The sequence below is a fragment of the Pseudoliparis swirei genome, chromosome 24, assembly GCF_029220125.1.
Source record: "Pseudoliparis swirei isolate HS2019 ecotype Mariana Trench chromosome 24, NWPU_hadal_v1, whole genome shotgun sequence".
NCBI classification, from domain to species: domain Eukaryota; kingdom Metazoa; phylum Chordata; class Actinopteri; order Perciformes; family Liparidae; genus Pseudoliparis; species Pseudoliparis swirei.
This window is the reverse complement of record NC_079411.1, coordinates 513,273-541,171: the sequence shown is the minus strand read 5'-3', so window position 1 is coordinate 541,171 and position 27,899 is coordinate 513,273. Positions and strand designations below refer to the sequence as shown.

General features: G+C 50.7%; 1 protein-coding gene across 1 annotated transcript; it reads left to right on the top strand.

Moving 5' to 3' along the window:
- Window positions 1–18: 18 nt before the first annotated feature.
- mgat3b (beta-1,4-mannosyl-glycoprotein 4-beta-N-acetylglucosaminyltransferase b) lies at window positions 19–23,458 on the top strand. Its single transcript, XM_056409453.1, has 5 exons — window positions 19–718; window positions 20,703–21,111; window positions 21,211–21,830; window positions 21,937–22,219; window positions 22,867–23,458. Exons 2-5 carry the CDS (start codon window positions 20,704–20,706, stop codon window positions 23,356–23,358), a joined length of 1,803 nt encoding a protein of 600 aa, XP_056265428.1. The 5' UTR covers window positions 19–718; window position 20,703; the 3' UTR covers window positions 23,359–23,458.
- The last annotated feature ends 4,441 nt before the right edge of the window (window positions 23,459–27,899 follow it).

The window sequence follows — 27,899 nt, the reverse complement described above, 5'->3', positions numbered from 1 at the left end:
CACTCGCTCCTTCACGCATGTCTGATCGCAGATCGAAAGGGACGAGGATGATGATGATGAAGAAGAAGAAGAAGTAACAGAGAGAGAGGGGGGGTCTTGTTTTCTAGCAAGCGGAAAAGGCGTCACACCGGGAAAGAGAGAGAGAGGGAGAGACGGAGGGAGGAGGCAGCGGGTGGTAAACACGACAGAAAAACAGCGAATAGCACGGCAGAAAGCGGCGATCACCTCTTCCTCCTCCTCCTCCTCCTCCTCCTCCTCCTCCTCCTCCTCCTCCGCTCATCTCTCCATCTCCATCATTTTCTGCGCCGTTTGGATCCTGATATTTGGGTTTTTTTTATTTGGTGAATCTCTCGGGGACGAAAACCTGCGCTCGTGCCCGCTGGTGGAGGAGAAAGCACCGGAGGAGGCTGTGCACATCACCGACACCACCGGGCACCGACCACCGGGAACCGGGTCCGCCTGCACGTCCCGCTCGGGACCGAATCGGTGGATTGAAGCCGGGTTGTGGGGTGGGGGGGGGGGGGTGCACACTGTGAGATGACTGTAGAGTAACCCGGCAGAGAGAGAGGGAGAGAGACAGAGAGAGAGACAGAGAGGGCGGGCGAGAGAGAGAGAGAGACCCCGGCTATCAGCGCGATGGCGTAGCGGCATCTGCATCAACCAGCAGAGTCTCCTCCACCATGAAGCTCTGATCGACATCCGACACCGGCTCAGATGGGTAAGACGAGATGTGTGTGTGTGTGTGTGTGTGTTTTATTCCGGGATATGGAGAGTGGGGATGGGTGGGGTGTGTTAGTGGTGGGGGGGCAGCGATGCTGTGACGTAAAGCCCCCTGCCACTGCACGTACAGTGTAAGACTGCAGTGTGTGTGTGTGTGTGTGTGTGTGTGTGTGTGTGTGTGTGTGTGTGTGTGTGTGTGTGTGTGTGTGTGTGTGTGTGTGTGTGTGTGTGTGTGTGTGTGTGTGTGTGTGTGTGTGTGTGTGTGTGTAAGTGGTCCAGTTTTGTGGATTTGATGATTCTATATTTATGATATTAATATTATTGTTGTTTACTGGACTGACCGCACGTCACTGAGATCAACCTCAAAGAGACGGAGAGAAACCCAACGAGATACAAAGCTACTAGAGAGAGATACAAAGCTACTAAATAGATACAAAGCTACTAGAGAGATACAAAGCGACTAGAGAGAGATGCAAATCTACTAGAGAGATACAAAGCTACTAGAGAGATACAAAGCTACCAGAGAGAGAAGATACAAAGCTACTAGAGAGAGAAGATACAAAGCTACTAGAGAGAGATACAAAGATACTAGAGAGAGATACAAAGCTACTAGAGAGATACAAAGCTACTAGAGAGATGCAAAGCTACTAGAGAGATACAAAGCTACTAGAGAGAGATACAAAGCTACTAGAGAGATGCAAAGCTACGAGAGATACAAAGCTACTAGAGAGAGATACAAAGCTACTAGAGAGATACAAAGCTACTAGAGAGAGATACAAAGCTACTAGAGAGAGATACAAAGCTACTAGAGAGAGATGCAAAGCTACTAGAGAGATACAAAGCGACTAGAGAGAGATGCAAATCTACTAGAGAGATACAAAGCTACTAGAGAGATACAAAGCTACCAGAGAGAGAAGATACAAAGCTACCAGAGAGAGAAGATACAAAGCTACTAGAGAGAGATACAAAGATACTAGAGAGAGATACAAAGCTACTAGAGAGATACAAAGCTACTAGAGAGAGATGCAAAGCTACTAGAGAGATACAAAGCTACTAGAGAGAGATACAAAGCTACTAGAGAGATGCAAAGCTACTAGAGAGAGATACAAAGCTACTAGAGAGAGATACAAAGCTACTAGAGAGAGATACAAAGCTACTAGAGAGATACAAAGCTACTAGAGAGAGATACAAAGCTACTAGAGAGAGATACAAAGCTACTAGAGAGATACAAAGCTACTAGATAGATACAAAGCTACTAGAGAGAGATGCAAATCTACTAGAGAGATACAAAGCTACTAGAGAGATACAAAGCTACCAGAGAGAGAAGATACAAAGCTACTAGAGAGAGAAGATACAAAGCTACTAGAGAGATACAAAGCTACTAGAGATAGATACAAAGCTACTAGATAGATACAAAGCTACTAGAGAGAGATACAAAGCTACTAGATAGATACAAAGCTACTAGAGAGAGATACAAAGCTACCTAAGACCTGATGACGTTGTGTAGAGACAGGTCCTTAGAGACGTTTCCGTGGCGACGCCGCCGTGCTGCTGACCTTCCCGCCGCCCTCACATCAGGACCGTGGCGGCGTCTCTCGAGCAGAGAGAGGTCAAGAAGACACGAAGAACCCACAACCTGAACCAGACCGGCGGGCTGAAGGCCGGTTCCCCCTCCTGACGCTAAAAACTGAACCGCGTCGTCACGGATCTGAAGAAAAAACCTTGAGAGAGCAGAAGAGAGATGGAAGGATGGAGAGATGGAGGGATGGAAGGATGGAGGGATGGAAGGATGGAGGGATGGAGAGATGACGTGAGTTTGGACTCCAGAGATCCACCTGAACCCCTCGACTGGAGCGCACTGAGGCTTTTGTTAGATTTGATTAACTAGTAAACTACGAGTTAGGGTTAAACTACTAAACTACTAGTTAGGTTCTCTTTGTTTGTTGGTACTGATCCACTTCATGTTTGGTTTAGGGTTCTTTATACTTATTGTATTAATAATTATACTAATTCTAATTGGTTGAATACGCCCTCACTTCAATTCAATTCAGTTTATTTGTATAGCCCAATTTCACAAATTACTAATTTGTCTCAGAGTGCTTTACAATCTGTACACATAGACATCCCTGCCCCAAAACCTCACATCGGACCAGGAAAAACTCCCAAATAACCCTCCAGGGGGAAAAAAAGGGAAGAAACCTTCAGGAGAGAACAGAGGAGGATCCCTCTCCAGGATGGACAGAACAATAGATGTAATGTGTACAGAAGGACAGATTTAGAGTTTAAATACATTCAATGAATGTGACAGAGTCTTCTTCATGGGATTTCTACGTGTCGCGGCGTATTAGACCCGCCTAGGAGGTCCAGGACATCGAGGACATGTTGGAACCTGCAGGCCGGAGACAGAGGAGGCAGCTTGTCTCTCCTGGAGGCCCCTGGAGGCTCCTGGTGTTCTCCTGTTCAAAGGGAGTGTGGTCCCCTGCGGTCCCCAGGCAGCGGCCCTCCCTCACTGGGTTCTGGATCAGCTGAGCTCCACGCTGAAAAGTGCCGGCTGGAGGAATTGGAGCTGAAGCAGTTTGTCCCGGCAGCTCGAGTTACTTCCTGTTGGTCTCGGGCGTTAATGCTCTGCTTGTTCCTCCACGGCCGGCGGACGGAGGGGCCTTGTTACCGTGGAGACGGAGGATAACACCTGAGGACCGCTTCAAAGAAACGTAGAACATCACTGAACCAGAGTTCTGTGAGCCATTAGGGCCCAGATCCTCAAGAAGAAACCGCCGGGAGGGGATGACCTCAAAGAGACACTAGACAACTACAAAGAGACACTAGACGACTACAAAGAGACACTAGACGACTACAAAGAGACACTAGACAACTACAAAGAGACACAAGACAACTACAAAGAGACACTAGACAACTACAAAGAGACACTAGACGACTACAAAGAGACACTAGACAACTACAAAGAGACACTAGACGACTACAAAGAGACACTAGACAACTACAAAGAGACACTAGACAACTACAAAGAGACACGAGACGACTACAAAGAGACACTAGACAACTACAAAGAGACACGAGACGACTACAAAGAGACACTAGACAACTACAAAGAGACACTAGACGACTACAAAGAGAGACTAGACGACTACAAAGAGACACTAGACAACTACAAAGAGACACTAGACAACTACAAAGAGACAGGAGACGACTACAAAGAGACACTAGACAACTACAAAGAGACACGAGACGACTACAAAGAGACACTAGACAACTACAAAGAGACACTAGACAACTACAAAGAGACACAAGACAACTACAAAGAGACACTAGACAACTACAAAGAGACACGAGACGACTACAAAGAGACACGAGATGACTACAAAGAGACACTAGACAACTACAAAGATACACTAGACAACTACAAAGAGACACTAGATGACTACAAAGAGACACTAGACAACTACAAAGAGACACTAGACGACTACAAAGAGACACTAGACGACTACAAAGAGACACTAGACAACTACAAACAGACACAAGACAACTACAAAGAGACACTAGACAACTACAAAGAGACACGAGGCGACTACAAAGAGACACGAGACGACTACAAAGAGACACTAGACAACTACAAAGAGACACTAGATGACTACAAAGAGACACTAGACAACTACAAAGAGACACAAGACAACTACAAAGAGACACTAGACAACTACAAAGAGACACGAGACGACTACAAAGAGACACTAGACAACTACAAAGAGACACTAGATGACTACAAAGAGACACTAGACAACTACAAAGATACACTAGACAACTACAAAAAAACACGAGACAACTACAAAGAGACACTAAACAACTACAAAGAGACACCGACAACTACAAAGAGACACAAGACAACTACAAAAAAACACGAGACAACTACAAAGAGACACTAAACAACTACAGAGACACCCGACAACTACAAAGAGACACTAGAGAACTACAAACAGACACTAGACAACTACAAAGAGACACCCGACAACTACAAAGAGACACTAAACAACTACAAAGAGACACTAGACAACTACAAATATACACTAGACAACTACAAAGAGACACTAAACAACTACAAAGAGACACTAAACAACTACAAAGAGACACTAGACAACTACAAAGAGACACGAGACGACTACAAAGAGACACTAGACAACTACAAAGAGACACTAGATGACTACAAAGAGACACTAGACAACTACAAAGATACACTAGACAACTACAAAAAAACACGAGACAACTACAAAGAGACACAAGACAACTACAGAGACACAAGACAACTACAAAAAAACACGAGACAACTACAAAGAGACACTAAACAACTACAGAGACACCCGACAACTACAAAGAGACACTAGAGAACTACAAACAGACACTAGACAACTACAAAGAGACACCCGACAACTACAAAGAGACACTAAACAACTACAAAGAGACACTAGACAACTACAAATATACACTAGACAACTACAAAGAGACACTAAACAACTACAAAGAGACACTAAACAACTACAAAGAGACACTAAACAACTACAAAGAGACACTAGACAACTACAAAGAGACCCTAGACAACTACAAAGAGACACTAAACTACTGCAAAGAGACACTAAACAACTACAAAGAGACACTAGACAACTACAAAGAGACCCTAGACAACTACAAAGAGACACTAAACTACTGCAAAGAGACACTAAACAACTACAAAGAGACACTAGACAACTACAAATATACACTAGACAACTACAAAGAGACACTAAACAACTACAAAGAGACACTAAACAACTACAAAGAGACACTAGACAACTACAAAGAGACACTAGACAACTACAAAGAGACACTAAACAACTACAAAGAGACACTAAACAACTACAAAGAGACACTAGACAACTACAAATATACACTAGACAACTACAAAGAGACACTAAACAACTACAAAGAGACACTAGACAACTACAAAGAGACACTAGACAACTACAAAGAGACACTAAACAACTACAAAGAGACAAGACAACTACAAAGAGACACTAGACAACTACAAAGAGACACGAGACAACTACAAAGAGACACGAGACAACTACAAAGATACACTAGACAACTACAAAGAGACACGAGACAACTACAAAGATACACTAGACAACTACAAAGAGACACGAGACAACTACAAAGAGACACTAGACACCTACAAAGAGACACAAGACAACTACAAAGAGACACTAGACAACTACAAAGAGACACTAGACAACTACAAAGAGACACGAGACAACTACAAAGAGACACACTGACTAAAACGACACATGACTACAGAAGGACGGACCACTTGTCTTTCAGCAAGTCTTTGAACGGGCCTGTCGTCTCATAATCCACCCATGATTACAGCTGTGTGTATGTGTGTGGGTGTGGGTTGGTGTGTGTGTTTTGGGTTAAGTAACCTGTTTTGGACATCCTGGAGCCGGCAGAGACACACCCGCACTACACACAGACACCCCCCCCCCCCCCCACACACACACACACAAACTACACACACCACATATCATGTTGTATTTAATGACGGAAGTAACAAAACAAAACAAGGCTGGACCTAAAACTTTGGCTCCCGTTCCCCCTCTCCCTATGCCCCGCCCCCCTCTCCGTATGCCACGCCCTCTCTCCATATGCCCCGCCCCCTGCTGTCACCATGACGAGCTGCAGAGGTATAAATCTTTTCCCGTCGTTAGTCACGATGTGTTCGAGGACCGTTGGAAAGATGAAAGTCTGAAAATAAGGATGTTTTTATACAGCTGATTGACAGGAGGGAAACCGGCTTGTCCTCCCCCTCACTCCTCACTCCTAGCGAGCAGCTAGTGAGCGGCTAATAAGCAGTCAACGAGCGACTACAGGGCAGTTAGCGAGCCGTTAGCGAGCGGCTAGCGAGCCGCACGTATAGCGGCGGTGTGGAACCGACGGACATGAAGTGTGAGGCCTGGAGGACTCAACCGGACTTTACTTCTCTGACTCGTGATTGTTTTGTTATTATCGACGTCCACAGAAGCTTAAAGGAACCACAGCGTGAATGCTACCAGAGGAAACACGGCAAACATGTATTGATCCGTAATCCAAACCAAACTTTGATTTGCTAGTACAATAATCCTGTCTTTCTGGCCTCTCTACTTCCTGTTTACACCTCGCGTGACGGAGAAGAAGTCATGTAATTCCTTTCTTTCTAAAACGAGGCTGGAATGTTTTGAAACAGTGACGTAATCGTGTGTATGTAGCCTAAATATGGCAGTGACCCCCCCCACACACACACACACACACACACACACACACACCACTGTGTCTTGTCAGACAGCCAGGCTGACTTCACCACCAGGCCAAAATAGTCCAAGGACATCTCTCTCCCCCTCCCCTGGTCTCCCCAGCCTATGGAGACCCCCCCTGGCTGTGACCTGTGCTCGACCCAGCATGTGTGTTTGAGGCTCGTGTCGGGTCGTACCACTGCCTCGCAGCTCGGAGGGGTGTCACGAAAACACTTAGATATAGAATTTAGATTTTAAAATCTTCTTTCATTCAAATATATATTCTCATTAGTGTTAGTTAAACGGCTCATAATTAATCTCTGTCTATTTTATATTTGTGTGAAAACATCTGGATTTATTGAAGTTTCACATTTTACGAGCTAAAATTAAAATGCATGACGTCATCGTTCACCTTCACCCCAAGCAGAGCCTGAACGCATCACGTGTGCTTTGTTGTTGTTGGATACGTTGTTGGCTTGAGCTTTAAAGAGAAGGTCGATTCCCTTTTGAGTTGTTTTGAAACGTGCAGCCATTGTAGGCTTGAAGGTCGTCACACACACACACACACACACAGCTGCGTGTTTACGGCCTGCAGCGTGTCCTGAAGTGACTCCTGTCTCAGAATAGTTCAGGAATTCTGCAGCGTGAAAAAATAAAGACTCAACATGAGATGAAGGTTCTGACTCCTGTAACAACCCTCACCTCACACGCAGACAGACAGGCAGGCAGAGAGGCAGACAGACAGGCAGACAGACAGGCAGACAGACAGTGCAACGGTTACAGGTACTGGAACCCAAAAGCACGACAAACACAGGAATGCAGGAGGAGGCAGTTTACTCTGTTTCAGGCGGATCAAAACCGGGTGGTCCGTCAAACAGGGCAACAAATCCAACAAGGGGCAGGAAAACATCTCAAGTCGGGTGAACAGGCAAACAGGGTCAGAACAGGCAGATCAGAACTAGTACTAGGAATTCGCTGGAAAGTTTGGCAACGACACACAAGACAATCTGGCAGAGGACAAGTGGAAGTGAGGGAGCTAAATAGTGAGGGACTAATGAGGGGATGGGCTGCAGGAGAGAAAGGCGTGAGGACCAGGTGAAGGGAATGAGGGACTAATGAGGGGAGGGGCTGCAGGTGAGAAGGGCGTGAGGACCAGGTGAAGGTAATGAGGGACTAACGAGGGGAGGGGCTGCAGGTGAGAAGGGAGTGAGGACCAGGTGAAGGGAATGAGGGACTAACGAGGGGAGGGGCTGCAGGTGAGAAGGGAGTGAGGACCAGGTGAAGGGAATGAGGGACTAATGAGGGGAGGGGCTGCAGGAGAGAAGGGAGTGAGGACCAGGTGAAGGGAATGAGGGACTAACGAGGGGAGGGGCTGCAGGTGAGAAGGGAGTGAGGACCAGGTGAAGGGAATGAGGGACTAACGAGGGGAGGGGCTGCAGGTGAGAAGGGAGTGAGGACCAGGTGAAGGGAATGAGGGACTAACGAGGGGAGGGGCTGCAGGTGAGAAGGGAGTGAGGACCAGGTGAAGGGAATGAGGGACTAATGAGGGGAGGGGCTGCAGGTGAGAAGGCGTGAGGACCAGGTGAAGGGAATGAGGGACTAACGAGGGGAGGGGCTGCAGGTGAGAAGGGCGTGAGGACCAGGTGAAGGGAATGAGGGACTAATGAGGGGAGGGGCTGCAGGTGAGAAGGGCGTGAGGACCAGGTGAAGGGAATGAGGGACTAACGAGGGGAGGGGCTGCAGGTGAGAAGGGCGTGAGGACCAGGTGAAGGGAATGAGGGACTAATGAGGGAGGGGCTGCAGGTGAGAGGGCGTGAGGACCAGGTGAAGGGAATGAGGGACTAATGAGGGGAGGGGCTGCAGGTGAGAAGGGAGTGAGGACCAGGTGAAGGGAATGAGGGACTAATGAGGGGAGGGGCTGCAGGTGAGAAGGCGTGAGGACCAGGTGAAGGGAATGAGGGACTAACGAGGGGAGGGGCTGCAGGTGAGAAGGGCGTGAGGACCAGGTGAAGGGAATGAGGAACTAATGAGGGGAGGGGCTGCAGGTGAGAGGGCGTGAGGACCAGATGAAGGGAATGAGGGACTAACGAAGGGAGGGGCTGCAGGTGAGAGGGCGTGAGGACCAGGTGAAGGGAATGAGGGACTAATGAGGGGAGGGGCTGCAGGTGAGAAGGGAGTGAGGAATAGGTGAAGGGAATGAGGGACTAATGAGGGGAGGGGCTGCAGGTGAGAAGGCGTGAGGACCAGGTGAAGGGAATGAGGGACTAATGAGGGGAGGGGCTGCAGGTGAGAAGGGCGTGAGGACCAGGTGAAGGGAATGAGGGACTAACGAGGGGAGGGGCTGCAGGTGAGAGGGCGTGAGGACCAGGTGAAGGGAATGAGGGACTAACGAGGGAAGGGCTGCAGGTGAGAGGCGTGAGGACCAGGTGAAGGAACGAGGGACTAATGAGGGAGGGGCTGCAGGTGAGAGGGCGTGAGGACCAGGTGAAGGGAACGAGGGACTAATGAGGGGAGGGGCTGCAGGTGAGAAGGGCGTGAGGACCAGGTGAAGGGAATGAGGGACTAATGAGGGGAGGGGCTGCAGGTGAGAAGGGCGTGAGGACCAGGTGAAGGGAACGAGGGACTAACGAGGGGAGGGGCTGCAGGTGAGAGGGAGTAAGGACCAGGTGAAGGGAATGAGGGACTAATGAGGGGAGGGGCTGCAGGTGAGAAGGGTGTGAGGACCAGGTGAAGGGAATGAGGGACTAATGAGGGGAGGGGCTGCAGGTGAGAAGGGTGTGAGGACCAGGTGAAGGGAATGAGGGACTAATGAGGGGAGGGGCTGCAGGTGAGAAGGGTGTGAGGACCAGGTGAAGGGAATGAGGGACTAATGAGAGGAGGGGCTGCAGGTGAGAGGGGCGTGAGGACCAGGTGAAGGGAACGAGGGACTAACGAGGGGAGGGGCTGCAGGTGAGAGGGAGTAAGGACCAGGTGAAGGGAATGAGGGACTAATGAGGGGAGGGGCTGCAGGTGAGAAGGGCGTGAGGACCAGGTGAAGGGAACGAGGGACTAACGAGGGGAGGGGCTGCAGGTGAGAGGGAGTAAGGACCAGGTGAAGGGAATGAGGGACTAATGAGGGGAGGGGCTGCAGGTGAGAAGGGTGTGAGGACCAGGTGAAGGGAATGAGGGACTAATGAGGGGAGGGGCTGCAGGTGAGAAGGGCGTGAGGACCAGGTGAAGGAAATGAGGGACTAACGAGGGGAGGGGCTGCAGGTGAGAAGGGCGTGAGGACCAGGTGAAGGGAATGAGGGACTAACGAGGGGAGGGGCTGCAGGTGAGAAGGGCGTGAGGACCAGGTGAAGGGAATGAGGGACTAACGAGGGGAGGGGCTGCAGGTGAGAAGGGCGTGAGGACCAGGTGAAGGGAACGAGGGACAATCAGGTGAGGATGACAGGATCTGGAATGACAGGAGGATGAATTTAGCTAGGAAGGTGGGGAATTCGTGACAGACAGAGAGACAGGTTTTCATCAGGATTATCCTGCAGCAGAATCTCATCTGGGAAAGTGGCCCAGTGCTTCCTGAACACACACACACACACACACACAGACACACACAGACACACAGACACACAGACACAGACACACAGACACACACACACACACACAGACCGTGTACTTCTCTCTGTGTGAGGACGCTCACACAATACATTCTCTTTCCTCTAACGTGAACCTTTAAACCGCCGTCCCTTTGAAGTTATTGGTCCTCACAAGGATAGCTGCACAAGTATACCCTATCACACACACACACACACTCTCACACACTCACATACACACTCACACACACAGTCTCAGGACGCTGGAACGCTTCTGCTTCACCTCTGTTTGCCCAGGAAGGCCCCTCTTTGTGTGTGTGTGTGTGTGTGTCTGTGTCTGTGTGTGTGTGTCTGTGTGTGTGTGTCTGTGTGTGTGTGTGTTATTCCGGTGGCGTCCATACTTCAGATGCTTGAAGCTCCATGAGTTAGACGGTGGTGTGGGGGGTCCCAGGTCCTAGGGGGTCTGGATGCAGCCGGCCTCGGATCCGGTGCTGCGTTCGAGGCGTAGGAACTGTCAGTTCCCGCGTGTCCTCTGCTTACCTCCGGGAGGGCGTGGCCTGTGTGTACTCTGCCTCGCCTCCCTGAGCCTGGGAGGTATGTGGGCACACCCAGCAGTCCTCTCAGAGACCTGATCCTCTCAGAGACCTGGTCCTCTCAGAGACCTGATCCTCTCAGAGACCTGGTCCTCTCAGAGACCTGGTCCTCTCAGAGACCTGATCCTCTCAGAGACCTGGTCCTCTCAGAGACCTGGTCCTCAGTGGGACGCTGCAGAGGAAGCAGCAGACCATCTTCTACACCCCAGTGAGGCATTATGGGTAAATGAGAAGCGTGCGATGAAGCTGTGCAGGTGAGCTGTTGCTGAGGGGGCGGAGCTTGTATTGCGTCACATTGGCGATGCGTTGTAATGTCTCGGTCGTTGTGACTTCCTCTCGATGTCGAGCGTTTCTCGAGGACTCGTGAGGCGACGCGGCGGCTTCCTCCACAAAAACTAGAAGCCGTTTTCTGAAAGCGGACGGAGCCTCAACCGGTCGGTCCGTGCCGGCGTCGCCGGCGGTGACGAGGAATGTGGCTTTGGAATGAAGAGTTGCGTGACACGCAACTACCCGAGAGACGGATCATTAACCCAAAGGATCGTCGGCATCACATCTACTGACCTCTGACCTCTGACGGCAGCGCTCGTTGATCAAACCTCACGGTTTAAATATTATTTTATGTTATTGTGACGACGAAGAGGAAAACTTTGTTTTGTTATTTATTTATTCTTAATGGTACATTGTGTGTATGTATGTGTGTGTGTGTGTGTGTGTAGTGTGTGTTTAGTGTGTGTGTGTAGTGTGTGTGTGTGTGTTGGCTTAAGTTACCTGTTCATCCCGGACTCACTACATAAACAACGTGTAGTGTGTGTAGTGTGTGTGTAGTGAGCTTTCAGTCACATTTTTCTGGTTCTGGTTCTCGGAGGTCCTTTAAAAGTAAAACACATGCACCACAATAATGAGGGGGGGGGGGTTACCTGAGAGATGCGGAGGGCTGGAGGTGAGACTGAGACGTGATGTTCTCTAGTAGGAAGACTTCACAAGTTAGAACATACAATGTGTTAAAGTAACATGTTATAAACACGTTTATAACACGTTTATAACACCCTGATCAGAAGGCCTTTATTCCCACGCGGTACAATTGCACCTGAACGCACCGTGCAATATTTTCTCTGAGTGACTCCGCCAAAATGAAAGCTCTGACTAAGTGTCTGCGGAAGAGAAGCTCTTCATTGCTTCCTCCTGACTCTGAACTCTGACCCCTGACCTCTGCCCTTGGAGAGGAAGGAGCCTTCGTTTCGGGCTCTGTCCATGTGACCTTTTTGGGTTTTGGCCTTTTAAAGCCGGAGACTTTACCGGATCATTTATTTATTTCGTGAAATAACCAACAGAGAGGTTGGTCCCCTCCTCGCCTCCTCAACTCCCTGACTCCTTGCCTCCTCGCCTCCCTGACTCCTCGCCTCCCTGACTCCTTGACTCCTCGCCTCCTTGACTCCTCGCCTTCTCGCCTCCTGCAACGCCACATTAAAGCTCTGCCGCCGTGCATCACTCAGGCATCAGGTTCCCCGTGAGCTCAACGTGCTGCAGCACGAAGAACTGAGAGACACACATCGTGAGTGTGTGTGTGTGTGTCTCTGTGTGTGTGTGAGTGTGTGTGTGACTCTGAGGAGCTGTGATACAGCACTATTCTGGCAGAGTTGAATGGGCTTCATTGTGTTCTAACAGCACTATCTTGGAGACAGGGTGGCGAGTCGATACACACACACACACTCACACACACACACACTCTCACACACACACACTCACACACTCACACAGACACTCACACACTCACACACACACCTATAATGAGAAGCACTGTCCTCAGATCAGCAGCAGTCTTGTTTTCCAGGTGAAACATGAGGACGAGTTTCTTTTTCTTTGTAACGACAAACATCTGAAACTTTGGTTCCAGCCAGTTTGAGTCCAAACACGGTTCTCTAGAGGTCCTTTAAGAGAGAACCGGGACATCCTGGGTTCTATCCTGTGACATGTTGGGTTCTATCCTGTGTCATGGTGGGTTCTATCCTGTGACATGGTGGGTTCTATCCTGTGACATGGTGGGTTCTATCCTGTGACATGTTGGGTTCTATCCTGTGACATGGTGGGTTCTATCCTGTGACATGGTGGGTTCTATCCTGTGACATGTTGGGTTCTATCCTGTGACATGGTGGGTTCTATCCTGTGACATGTTGGGTTCTATCCTGTGTCATGGTGGGTTCTATCCTGTGTCATGGTGGGTTCTATCCTGTGACATGGTGGGTTCTATCCTGTGTCATGGTGGGTTCTATCCTGTGACATGGTGGGTTCTATCCTGTGACATGTTGGGTTCTATCCTGTGTCATGGTGGGTTCTATCCTGTGACATGGTGGGTTCTATCCTGTGACATGTTGGGTTCTATCCTGTGTCATGGTGGGTTCTATCCTGTGACATGGTGGGTTCTATCCTGTGACATGGTGGGTTCTATCCTGTGTCATGGTGGGTTCTATCCTGTGACATGTTGGGTTCTATCCTGTGTCATGGTGGGTTCTATCCTGTGACATGTTGGGTTCTATCCTGTGACATGGTGGGTTCTATCCTGTGACATGGTGGGTTCTATCCTGTGTCATGGTGGGTTCTATCCTGTGACATGTTGGGTTCTATCCTGTGACATGGTGGGTTCTATCCTGTGACATGTTGGCTTCTATCCTGTGTCATGGTGGGTTCTATCCTGTGACATGGTGGGTTCTATCCTGTGTCATGGTGGGTTCTATCCTGTGACATGGTGGGTTCTATCCTGTGTCATGGTGGGTTCTATCCTGTGTCATGGTGGGTTCTATCCTGTGACATGGTGCGTTCTATCCTGTGTCATGGTGGGTTCTATCCTGTGTCATGGTGGGTTCTATCCTGTGACATGGTGGGTTCTATCCTGTGACATGGTGGGTTCTATCCTGTGTCATGGTGGGTTCTATCCTGTGACATGGTGGGTTCTATCCTGTGTCATGGTGGGTTCTATCCTGTGACATGTTGGCTTCTATCCTGTGTCATGGTGGGTTCTATCCTGTGTCATGGTGGGTTCTATCCTGTGACATGGTGGGTTCTATCCTGTGTCATGGTGGGTTCTATCCTGTGTCATGGTGGGTTCTATCCTGTGACATGTTGGCTTCTATCCTGTGTCATGGTGGGTTCTATCCTGTGACATGTTGGCTTCTATCCTGTGTCATGGTGGGTTCTATCCTGTGACATGTTGGCTTCTATCCTGTGTCATGGTGGGTTCTATCCTGTGTCATGGTGGGTTCTATCCTGTGACATGGTGGGTTCTATCCTGTGACATGGTGGGTTCTATCCTGTGACATGGTGGGTTCTATCCTGTGTCATGGTGGGTTCTATCCTGTGACATGGTGGGTTCTATCCTGTGTCATGGTGGGTTCTATCCTGTGACATGGTGGGTTCTATCCTGTGTCATGGTGGGTTCTATCCTGTGACATGGTGGGTTCTATCCTGTGTCATGGTGGGTTCTATCCTGTGACATGGTGAGTTCTATCCTGTGACATGGTGGGTTCTATCCTGTGTCATGGTGGGTTCTATCCTGTGACATGGTGGGTTCTATCCTGTGTCATGGTGGGTTCTATCCTGTGTCATGGTGGGTTCTATCCTGTGACATGGTGGGTTCTATCCTGTGACATTGTGGGTTCTATCCTGTGACATGGTGGGTTCTATCCTGTGACATTGTGGGTTCTCCAGCTTCCTCTCGCAGCACAACGACGTGTCAGTGAACTGGTTAAAGATGATGACGACGATGATGAAGGATATCAAGTCATATAGTTGTATTGTTGCCGCTTTTCTTTTATCTTTGTTCACCGGTTATAAAGCTGGACTTCCTGTTCAGAGTCTTAATGGAGCAGTTATTATAAAGACACACGATGTGAGCCCCTGGTGGTCAGGAGAGAGAATGCAGTGTCAACACATGAAGCGTCGACTCTCCGGTGCTTTTATTTTGGCGGTCTGAGCTGCCAGACTATGGAAGCTGCTCTTTCTCTATTATCCAGAAACAAGACCAGCATCAGAGCTTTCCTCCGTCTGCCCGCCTCATCGATGGACCCCCTGTCACAGACCCCCCCCCTGTCACAGATCCCCCCTCCTCACAGACCCCCCCCGTCACAGACCCCCCCTGTCACAGACCCCTGTCACAGACCCCCTCCTCACAGACCCCCTGTCACAGACCCCCGTCACAGACCCCCGTCACAGACCCCCTCACAGACCCCTCCTCACAGACCCCCCTGTCACAGACCCCCTGTCACAGACCCCCTCCTCACAGACACCCCCCCTCCTCCTCCTCTTCCTCACGTTCAGAATAAACTGAACCACTTCCTGTCTCCTATGTTGTCGCTGTAATTGCCCACATTAAGACATCACACCTTCTTCTTCCTCCTCTTCCTCATGAGGCCTTTGAGGTCAGTGGGATTGTGTGTTTCCTTCTCCGAGGCTCTTGTCTGTTGATTGGAAACAGGAAGTGAAGCACGTTCTGCTGCCAAAATGTTTTCTGAGAGATGCAAAGAGCAGGAAGTGGAAGGAGGAAGTGGAACAGAAGTGAAACAGGAAGTGGAAGGAGGGAACGTGGAGGTGGAACCCGCCTCCTGCTCTCCCTCCTCTTGAGGTCCTACTTCCTTGTTTTGTTGGAGGCCTGAAGTGAACTTCCTGTCCGGAGGCGGAGCGGCTGAACCTGAAGAGTTCTCCACACGTCAGGGCGGACCACAGCTTCTGCATTTCCCAGCATGCACTGCAGCGCCTCCCTGAACTGGGCCTGTGATGGGGGGGGAGGGGGCGTTCAGGTGGTGATGGATTCCTCACATTCCTCCTGACACCTGAACGCATCACATCCTCTTCATGTGAATGTGATGTTGAGCTGTGTGACATGTCGTTGACATGCGTCCATCTTGATCTCCCAGCTGAAGCTGACCTGATGACATCGTTGACAAGATAGACAAGCTGGAGGAAGACGAGCACAACGCATTCTCTCTCCTGGCCACCAGGGGGCGACTCCTCTGGTTGTATAGAAGTCTATAGAAACCACATGGTGCTCTATCTCTCTCTCTCCCCACCCTCTCTCTCCCTCTCCCCCCCCCCTCTCTCTCTCTCCCCTCTCTCTCTCTCTCCCCCCCCCCCTCTCTCTCTCTCCCCCCTCTACCCCCTCTCTCTCTCTTTCTCTCCGCCTGGAGCCGTTTCTTCTCCACATTCCTCTCTCTAATCACCCCTCTTCCCTCCATCCTCCCGTAATTAAACCCAGTTGAACTGGTTTCCAGCGTTGGGGGCGTGGCTTCACATTCCTGTGCTCCTCAGACCGGTCGAGGCTTCAGACCCGACTGCTTCCTGTCTCTGGACCGGAGGCTCCTCTGATGGACCCTCCTCTGATGGACCCCCCTCTAATGGACCCTCCTCTGATGGACCCCCATCTGATGGACCCTCCTCTAATGGACCCTCCTCTAATGGACCCTCCTCTGATGGACCCTCCTCTAATGGAACCTCCTCTAATGGACCCTCCTCTAATGGACCCTCCTCTGATGTACCCTCCTCTAATGGACCCTCCTCTGATGGACCCTCCTCTAATGGACCCTCCTCTGATGGACCCTCCTCTAATGGACCCCCCTCTGCTGGACCCTCCTCTAATAGGGGGCGTGGCCCAGAGAGGAGGATGTGAGGGGGCGTCGCCTAGATAGGAAGATGTGAGGGGTAGTGTCCGAGAGAGAAGGATGGATGTGAGGGGGCGTGTCCGAGAGAGGAGGATGGATGTGAGGGGGCGTGTCCGAGAGAGGAGGATGGATGTAAGGGGGCGTGTCCGAGAGAGGAGGATGGATGTAAGGGGGCGTGTCCGAGAGAGGAGGATGGATGTGAGGGGGCGTGTCCGAGAGAGGAGGATGGATGTAAGGGGGCGTGTCCGAGAGAGGAGGATGGATGTGAGGGGGCGTGTCCGAGAGAGGAGGATGGATGTAAGGGGGCGTGTCCGAGAGAGGAGGATGGATGTGAGGGGGCGTGTCCGAGAGGAGGATGGATGTAAGGTGGCGTGTCCGAGAGAGGAGGATGGATGTGAGGATGAACACTTGTCTCCTCCTTCAGTGCAGAGAGGAAAACGAGGGAAAGACCCACAGAACGGAAATATGGATGAGGTCTGGAGAGAGGAGGCACACACACACACACACATGGACACACATGCACACACACACAAACATGGACACACACACACACACATGCACACACACACACACATGGACACACACACACATGGACACACACACACACACACGCTGTCTGCAAATTTAAGCTTTCTCCCGACATCTGATTCACTGAAACGGTGACCTGAGACAGGAGAAGAGAGGAGAGGGAGGAAGAGAGGAGGAGAGGGAGGAAGAGAGGAGGAGAGGGAGGAAGAGAGGAGAGAGGAGGAGAGGGATGAAGAGAGGAGAAGGAGCTGGTCCCAGCTGGAGGGAGGAGAGGAGGAGGAGAGGCTCTTGGCTTGACACCAGTCTCCTTCTTAATCTTCCAGGAGAAGGAGGCGCAGGTCCGATAAGGAGGTGTGTGTTTACAAAGTCAACTCTGATAAGATAAGCTCTTATCAGAGTTTACTGTTTCCTCCCTCGAGGAGAACAAACTTGGTTCTCCTGCAGGAAGCGCCGGACAGGTGAGACCCGACAGGTGAGACCCGACAGGTGAGACCCGACAGGTGAGACGAGACAGGTGAGACCAGACAGGTGAGACCCGACAGGTGAGACCCGACAGGTGAGACGAGACAGGTGAGACCCGACAGGTGAGACCCGACAGGTGAGACGAGACAGGTGAGACCCGACAGGTGAGACCCGACAGGTGAGACCCGACAGGTGAGACGAGACAGGTGAGACCCGACAGGTGAGACCCGACAGGTGAGTCCCGACAGGTGAGACCAGACAGGTGAGACCAGACAGGTGAGACCAGACAGGTGAGACGAGACAGGTGAGACGAGACAGGTGAGACCCGACAGGTCAGACCCGACAGGTGAGACGAGACAGGTGAGACCAGACAGGTGAGACCAGACAGGTGAGACCAGACAGGTGAGACCCGACAGGTGAGACCCGACAGGTGAGACCCGACAGACTAACAAATGTGTCTTTTCAAGACCAAGCTTTTCACACAATTGATTTAATTAGTCATGAAACATCCATGTAATTATTACACAAAAGATATCAAGCGTGGTCACATTCCAACAATGAAGCTGTGGACTCCTTCCTTGTGGAACTGTTCCTTGTGGACTTCTTCCTTTGGGACTTGTTCCACATGGACTCCTTCCTTTGGGACTTGTTCCACATGGACTCCTTCCTTTGGGATTCCTTCCTTTGGGACTTGTTCCACATGGACTCCTTCCTTTGGGATTCCTTCCTTTGGGACTTGTTCCACATGGACTCCTTCCTTTAGGACTTGTTCCACATGGACTCCTTCCTTTGGGACTTGTTCCACATGGACTCCTTTCTTTGGGACTCCTTCCTTTGGGACTTGTTCCACATGGACTCCTTCCTTTGGGACTTGTTCCACATGGACTCCTTCCTTTGGGATTCCTTCCTTTGGGACTTGTTCCACATGGACTCCTTCCTTTAGGACTTGTTCCACATGGACTCCTTCCTTTGGGACTTGTTCCACATGGACTCCTTTCTTTGGGACTCCTTCCTTTGGGACTTGTTCCACATGGACTCCTTCCTTTGGGACTTGTTCCACATGGACTCCTTCCTTTGGGACTCCTTCCTTTGGGACTTCTTCCTTTGGGACTCCTTTCTTTGGGACTCCTTCCTTTGGGACTTGTTCCACATGGACTCCTTCCTTTGGGAGTCCTTCCTTTGGCACTTGTTCCACATGGACTCCTTCCTTTGGGACTCCTTCCTTTGGGACTTGTTCCACATGGACTCCTTCCTTTGGGACTTGTTACACATGGATTCCTTTCTTTGGGACTCCTTCCTTTGGGACTTGTTCCACATGGACTCCTTCCTTTGGGACTCCTTCCTTTGGCACTTGTTCCACATGGACTCCTTCCTTTAGGACTCCTTCCTTTGGGACTTGTTCCACATGGACTCCTTCCTTTGGGACTCCTTCCTTTGGGACTTCTTCCTTTGGGATTCCTTCCTTTGGGACTTCTTCCTCGTGAACTGCTTCTGTTAGAACTCGTTTCTTTGAGATTCCTTCTATTGGGACTGCTTCTTTGTGGACTTGTTCCCTGTAGACTTTTTCCGCTGGGACTCCTTCCTTTAGGACTCCTTCCTTGCAGAACTGTTCCTCTGGGACTCGTTCCTCTGGGACTCCTTCCTTTAGGAATCCTTCCTCATGGACTCCTTCCGTTAGAACTTGTTCCGTTGGGAATCCTTTCTTGTGGACTCCTTCAATTGGGACTCCTTCCTTGTGGACTCCTTCTTTTGGGACTCCATTCTTGTGGACTTGTTCCTTTGGGACTCCTTCCTTTGGGATTTGTTCCTCATGGACTCCTTCCTTTGGGACTCCTTCCTCATGAACTTCTTCTGTTAGAACTTGTTTCTTTGGGATTCCTTCTATTGGGACTGCTTTCCTTGTGGAACTGTTCCTTGTGGACTCGTTCATCTGGGACTCCTTCCTTTGGGTTTCCTACCTTTGGGACTCGTTCCTCATGGACTCATTCTGGTGAGACTCCTTCCTTGTGGACTCCTTCTTTTGGGAACCCTTCCTTGGACTTCCGTGGACTTGTTCCTCATGGACTCGTTCCGTTGGGATTTGTTCCGTTGGGATTTGTTCCAGTGGGACTCCTTCCTTGTGGATATATATTATTTATATATAATATATATTTGTATATATATATATAATATATATTTGTAAATATATCTATAATATATATTTATATATATATAATATATATGTGTGTGTTTAGTTTTTTATATATATGAATGACAAGAAGCTGCGCTGGATGGACCGGTTGTAAACAATGGGCGGTGCTAAACGCACCCAGAGACTCTTTGTTGTTCAGATGAGAAGATAACCAAAGCTATACACACACACACAGACACACACAGACACACACATACACACACACACACACACACACAGCTCCCTTCACGTCTGATGAAACTAAATCCTTTAAGTATTTGAAGCTGCTTTCTGTTCATAATTTTACCTGAAACACTTTAGTGACACACCTGTGTGTGTGTGTGTGTGTGTGTGTGTGTGTGTGTGTGTGTGTGTGTGTGTGTGTGTGTGTGTGTGTGTGTGTGTGTGTGTGTGTGTGTGTGTGTGTGTGTGTGTGTGTGTGTGTGTGTGGGTGGTGTTCATTTCTATTTGTTGAATATATACCCGCGTTTCCCACAATGCCGCGGGGGTCGTCTCCAGCTTGGAGGGAGAAATACAGTTTGTTGTACTTCAGGAAGTTCTGCCGATGAACACTGCGGTCGTGTCCCTTCCTCTTGACGTGAACACGTGACGTAACCTTCCCGCGACCTTTAACGAGACGGTCAACGGTGTTCTGACGTCTTGTTTCTCTGTTTCTTGGCTCCGCCCCCTCGCTGCAGGATGAAAATGCGGCGTCACCGCGTGTTCCTGCTGTGCACGGTGGGGCTGTGCGTCATCTCCTTCCTGCACTACTACAAGGCGCTGCACTACGTGTCCCTGCTGCGCGAGCTCTCCGCCCCCTACCCCAACATCAAGTCCTTCATCATGGTGTCCGGCTACTTCTGGAGGGAGAAGGGGGCCGGCGCCACCTCGCTCAGCCCCGCCTCCCCCGAAGAGGCTCCTCCCCTTCCGATCCTCCGCCCGTCGGACACCAACGGTCGAGCCGAGGGAGGAGGGGGAGGGGGAGGGGAGATGGCGGGGGTCATTGTTGGCGGCGAGGGGCTGGAGATGAGGTTGAGGGAGGAGCCGGCGCCTCCTCACCCCTGGGAGAAACCGGAGGAGAACCAGCAGGGCGGCGCTCCGGATGAGGTGAGTGCACCGCATGTCACCATGCTGTAGCTCCTCCCACAGGAATGTCCTTCACCTCCTTCACCTCCTTCCTCCCTTCTCTCGGTCCCTCTTCTACAGGTCGGAGACGAAGACCAGCTGAAGGAGCGAGACCCGGAGGTCCCGCCGGTGGGGGCCGAGCACCTGGACGCGCTGTACAAGCATCCGCTGCCCGACCCCCTGGAGGCCATGGGCGACCTGCACACCCGCCAGCACCTGCTCCCGGAGGACCGCACGCCCTACTTTGTGCGCACCAAAGCGGGAGCGCTGTGTTTCCGACAGGGCACGGAGGTGGCCGCCCAGAAGGAGTACTCGGGGAAGTTAGGAGGAGGAGGAGGAGGAGGAGGGGCCGGGCAGAGGAGACCCCTGGAGGTCCAGCTGAGGACCTCCGTCGCCCCGAAGGCCAAGGCCAGGTCCAGGGGGGTCGGCGTGGGCGGCGGCAAGCGGCTGGTGAAGTGCGTCTGCCGGCCCGGGTGGCACGGGCCGTACTGCGGCGTGCCCACCATGGTGTACCACTCCAACCTGCCCACCAAGGAGCGGCTCACGCCACGGGAAACGCCGCGCAGGGTCGTCAACGCCATCAACGTCAACCACGAGTTCGACCTGCTGCACGTGCGCTTCCACGAGCTGGCGCTGGCCGTGGACGTCTTCCTCATCTGCGAATCCAACTTCACCGCTTACGGAGAGCGGCGGCCCCTGAGGTGAGGACCCGAGTTCAGAGCTGAGATATTATGTTCCGTCTTTTATCTTTCAGGAAAGAATAGAAACCAACGGTTGTAAAACACTGACCCGTGGCGTCGCCCTCAGCTTCCTGCGGCTCCTCCTCAACGGGACGTACGACTACGTCCGTCACAAGATCCTCTACGTGTTCCTCGACCACTTCCCGGACGGCGGCCGGCAGGACGGCTGGATCGCCGACGACTACCTGCGCACCTACCTGACACAGAACGGGCTGTCGCGGGTGACCGGCGCCCGGCCGGACGACGTCTTCGTCATCAACGACGCCGACGAGATCCCGGCGCGCGAGGGCCTCCTCTTCCTCAAGCTCTTCGACGGCTGGACGGAGCCCTTCGCCATCCACATGCGCAAGGTAGCGGCGGTAGCGGTAGCAGTGGTAGCGGCGGTAGTAAAAACGACAGTGGTAGCGCTAGTAAATGGCGGTAGTAGCGGCGGCAGCGACTGCGGCAGCGGTAGCAGCAGCGTTATTGTAGCGGCAGCGGCAGCGTTAGTGTAGCGTTAGCGTTAGCGTAGCGGCAGCGTTAGCGTAGCGGCAGCGTTAGCGTAGCGGTAGAGGTAGCGGTAGCATTAGCAGTAGCGATAGAGGCAGCGTTAGCGTAGCGTTAGTATAGCGGTAGTGGTAGCGTAGTGGTAGCAGCAGCGTTAGCGTAGAGTAGCGGCAGCGTTAGTGTAGCGGCAGCGTTAGCGTAGAGGTAGCGTTAGCGGTAGCATTAGCGGTAGCGATAGAGGCAGCGTTAGCGTTAGCATAGCGGTAGTGGTAGCGTAGTGGTAGCGGCAGCGTTAGCGTAGAGTAGCGGCAGCGTTAGCATAACAGCAGCGTTAGCATAGCGGTAGTGGTAGCGTAGTGGTAGCGGCAGCGTTAGCGTAGAGTAGCGGCAGCGTTAGTGTAACGGCAGCGTTAGCGGTAGTGGCTGCGTTAGCGGCAGCGTTAGCGGTAGCGTTAGCGGCAGCGACCGGTTTCCGGCGGCTCGCCGCTCACGCCCTCGTCTCTGTCTGCAGTCGCTCTACGGATTCTTCTGGAAGCAGTTCGGCTCCCTGGAGGTGGTCTCCGGCTGCACGGTGGGGATGCTGCGCGGCGTCTACGACGGCGACGGCATCAAGCTCCGCCGCCGCGAGTACTACACCATGCCGGGCTTCCGGCGCTACGAGAACGACACGGGCCACATCCTGGTGCAGTGGTCCGTGGGGAGCCCCTTCCACTTCGCCGGGTGGCACTGCTCCTGGTGCTTCACGCCCGCCGGCATCTACTTCAAGCTGGTGTCGGCGCAGAACGGAGACTTCCCGCGTTGGGGCGACTACGAGGACAAGCGGGACCTGAACTACATCCGGGACCTGATCCGGACCGGCGGCTGGTTCGACGGCTCGCTGCAGGAGTACCCGCCGGTGGACCCCAAGGAGCACATGTACGCCCCCAGGTACATGCTGGAGCACGCCGACAGGTACGGATACCTCCTGGAGAACCCCTACAGCAGAGGCCTCGGCGAGGGCTAGGGGGGCCACATCTCACTGGAGCGAGGCCACGCGGCGAAGAACCACAAAGGGAACACGTCATGGAGACGACCACCGGACCGAATCATCCCTCGCTCCTTCCTTTTTTGGGAGGGGGAGGAGCCTAAAGCTATCTCACTTTTCTCTCTTTCTTCACCCGGAGCTGATTGGATGTGGCGTTTCTGACAAAAGAGAGGGGGGAGGGGGCGTGGAGGTAAAGAGGGGGGGGGGAGCGTGGAGGTAAAGAGGGGGGGGGGAGCGTGGAGGTAAAGAGGGGGGGGTGCGTGGAGGTAAAGAGGGGTGGCGGTGCTTTTTGTTGTTGTTGTTTGGGTTTTTTTCTGTCTGTGTTTACTAAAAGCTTGAAGGGACCAGCGGTGCTCCCTCACTTCCTGTCTGCAGACCCTGTGAAGCCCACTGCCCAACGGAACGGGGCCCCGGGGCCCTGAGGGGGGGTGACAGGGAAAAGAGACAGAAAGGCGTGATGAGGGAAGACGGGAGCTGATGAAAGGGAAGAGAAAAGGAGGCTCCCGTCTTCCCACGCTGTGTGTGTGTGTGTGTGTGTGTGTGTGTGTGTGTGTGTGTGTGTGTGTGTGTGTGTGTGTGTGTGTGTGTGTGTGTGTGTGTGTGTGTGTGTGTGTGTGTGTGTGTGTGTGTGTGTGTGTGTGTGTTTTATGTTTTTTTGTTCCGACGAGAACAAGCGGGACTCTCTTCGGGGGAGAAAGATCTCTCTTGTCTGCACTCGTCTCCGTCAGAGAGAAAACCAAAGCGTGCAGCCGAGTGGGCGGAGTCACACGAGGCGAGAGGCGGGATGATTGGCAGCTGTTGGGAGGAGTGGGCGGAGTCACGTCAGGCGAGCGTTCAAACCAGGTCGAGGCGAGGCTCCTCCTTCCTCCTCGGCTGCCGGTCGCCCGCTCTCTGAAAAGACTCCCGCCTTCTCTCCTTCTTCCCCTCTTCCTCTTCTCTCTGTGTGGTGTTGGGCTCCTCCTCTTCTCCTCTTCTTCGTCCCGTGAACGAGCCTCGTCGTGTCTGGAGCTCGGCGCTCGCCCCTCCCGTGTCTCCAGGGTTTCCCTTCAGGAAGGAGACGGTTCGCTGAGAGTTCTCCTGATTCTGTGTGGCGCGGTTTCTCCAGGGCCCCGCCTCCTAAAGGGGGCGGGGCCACTAGCGGTCCGTTAGCTCCGATGGGAGACGTGAACGTGAACACAGACTATGAGCGTCTTTTGTGACCCGCAGTCACAACGACCTCCGTCAGCCGGCAGCGAAAGTGAACGGCAATCAATAAGTAGCGTCCCTGAAGCTCCGCCCCCGCTCAGCTGGCTTTGTTTTCTTTATCGGTGGCGCCTCCTGCTCCCGGCTCCTCCAGCCAGACCTCCTCACCTCCTTCGTCGCTCCGCCGGCCTCGGGAGCTCCCGCTCTGGGGGTCTCGGCCCCAGAGGGCGAGCTGTAAACAGGAAGTGACATCATTCGACCGGGGAGACGACAACAACGCTGGATTTACTCCTATTATGCTTCTTAATCTGATTTAATGCCTTTAAAAAAAGCTAATGATGATAACGACTGATCAGGTTTAAATATCTGAATTCAGGCTGTTGCACAACATGGATGGTTGTTGACATTTGATCACATGGCTTGAATCAGCTTTTTGGACCTAGATTGATATGAGCTGCATCCTCTCTCCTGACCACCAGGGGGCGACGTACTGAGCAATGCTCCATTTAGAGTCCAACGCACCATAAAGCAGGCGCTAGGGGCGGGGCTTCCTCGTTGACAAAGATGACGACGGTCAAAATACAAACCAATGAGGGGACAGAACAGGAAGGAACGTAATATATATGTATGTGTGTGTGTGGATGTGCATGTGTACACACAGACACACACATATATATATTACGTTCCTTTATACGTGTGTGTGTGTGCATGTGTACACACACACACATCGGAGCCTGAAAGACGAGCCGGTTATCAACAGATTCCTAACAGGCTGAGGTCATCGAGACAGCCGGCCAATCAGAGCAGAGCTGAGGGAGAGGAAGATGAGGGCGTGACCCCTCCGTCTGAAGAAGACCCGTCGCGAGGTTCAGCTCACACACACGCCGCCACACACACACACACGCTAGCACGCTCACCCGTTAGCTAGCGCGCTAATTCAGCTGGCAGATGCAGGATGAATGGGGGCGGGGCTTAACTCGACGGCCTCTGGGGGACGAGGTCTTCTCAGGAGCTTTGAGACTTAGCGGAGACTCAGAGGACGAAGGCGGCGAGCGAGGCGACGGCGGCGTTAGAAGAGGGGACGGGGCTTAAAGAGGAAGTGACAATCACCGACTTCCCACGTTCACGTCTCTGTTGTTTGTTTACGAACTTTGTCTGAAGGCTTTTCATCTGGTGGGCGCGGTCCGGCCTTTAGGGACCGCCCCACCTGGCAGCTGTTCTAGTGTGTGTGTGTGTGTGTGTGTGTGTGTGTGTGTGTGTGTGTGTGTGTGTGTGTGTGTGTGTGTGTGTGTGTGTGTGTGTGTGTGTGTGTGTGTGTGTGTGTGTGTGTGTGTGTGTGTGTGTGTGTGTGTGTGTGTGTGTGTGTGTGTGTGATCGTCTCTCAGTCCGAACCGGCTGATAATCATCTTTTGTTACATGATTTGGTTCTTTTTCTATTCTGTTTGTTTGTTTATTTGTTTGTTTTTTTGTTTGTTTATTTTCCTCCAAATTGATAAAGTTGTAAAAAAAGCTTTTTATTTAAGTTTCATGCTGAAATGCAGACGTGTTGAACTATGAATTGCACCTTATTGGAGGGATTAGTTTTTATATACGTGTATATGTATATAGACATATATATGAATATATACATATTTATGTATATATTCATATATATGTCTATATACATATGTATATATATATATATTCATATATATGTCTATATACATATATACGTATATATATAATGTATATATATAAACATATATGTATATATATATATTTAAATATGTTTATAAATATATACATATGTATATATATGTTTATATATATATACATTTATATATATGTATATATATAAATGTATATATATATGTTGTGTATCTTTTGTTTGCTAAGATGTAACTGTGATCTTTGTCTCTTAAACAGGGTTATAATTGTTTTGATTATTATGGTATGGCCACTCATAACACGTTACATTACATTACATTACATGTCATTTAGCAGACGCTTTTATCCAAAGCGACTTACAATAAGTGCATTTCAACCTAGAGTACAAACTAAGAACAACAAGAATACAATGTTCAATGTTCTTTGCTAACGCTAGTTAGTGCTGTGCTAACGTGCTCAGCTAACGTTTAGCTCCTTCAACCTCTCCGGGTAACGAGTATTTCTGTGACGCCGAATCAGCTTGAAACCGCAGCGATTGGCCGGTTTTGGGGGAGGGGGGGCGGGGCTTAGCGATGTTTAGTTCCGTCCTCACAGTGACCACTAGGAGGCGCCCTGCAGCCAGTTAACCAACAGAGCCGGTTGCCAGGTCCATATCCGTCCCACACGTTGCCAGGTAATAATAATAATAATAATACGGTTTACAGTGATGAGTGCTGGTTACTGGTGGTTATAAAGTCCACTGGTGCTGCCTCAGAACTCTCTTTACATATAACAATAACACGACCTCTGCCCCCCCCCCCCCCCCCCCCATGCACTGATAATGATTGTATATGGTCGCATAGTTTTATTTTTGTATATGATTGTTGGGGCTTTGTTTCTTCTTTTTAATTATTATTATTGTTATGTTGTGCTTTTATTTTTAAATGTTTAATGGGTCTCTGTAATTAGTGTTCAGGTGTGTGTGAGTGTCTCTGTGTGTGTGTATGAGTGTGTGTCTGTGTTATTGTGTTTGTGTGTGTATGAGTGTGTGTCTGTGTGTTTTTGTGTGTGTATGTGTGTGTTTGTGTGTGCTTACTGAATGTGCGGGTGCGTTGTTTCGTGGCTCGGTGTTCAGCTCCCAGAATGCACCTCGGCCCTCGGCCTGTGTTCATCATCGTGCCAGTGTGTTCAGGTGTTCCCTCTACGCCGAGGAGGAGGAGGAGGAGGAAACACAAAAGAGAAAAGACTTTTTAAAGAGGTTATTTTTCTCCTGTACATTTATAAGTTAATTGAAAGTGAAGAAGAAGAAGAAGAAGAAGAAGACTCTGCTCTCTATATGAATGGATGTATGTTAACCATGAACGACAAGTAATGACTTCTATGACAAAGACGTATAATAAATTAATTTTAAAATTTTAAGCATGTGTCTCTTAACTGTGGTTCTCACCGGCTCACACACTGGGTAAGCTCGTTAGGCTCGTTAGGCTCGTTAGGGCGCCTCATCTTAAACAAGCACATTTGTATTTCACGTTGTTCTTATGAAATATAATGCTAACAAAAATGATAGAATGTGTAACATTAATGTAAAATATGTATAGATTAATTTATTATGTATTTATTCATTTTTAATTAGATATCGACCAATTAATTGAAATGAAGCTTCTTCGTTCATGAGACAGCAGCTGGAGGAAGAGGAGGAAGTGGAGGAAGAG

Coding starts and splice junctions, on each gene's coding strand:
- mgat3b (XM_056409453.1), top strand. CDS start 20,704: ATGAAAATGCGGCGTCACCGCGTGTTCCTGCTGTGCACGGTGGGGCTG. Junction 21,112..21,210: donor AGGGCGGCGCTCCGGATGAG/GTGAGTGCACCG, acceptor CCTCTTCTACAG/GTCGGAGACGAAGACCAGCT. Junction 22,220..22,866: donor TCGCCATCCACATGCGCAAG/GTAGCGGCGGTA, acceptor CTCTGTCTGCAG/TCGCTCTACGGATTCTTCTG.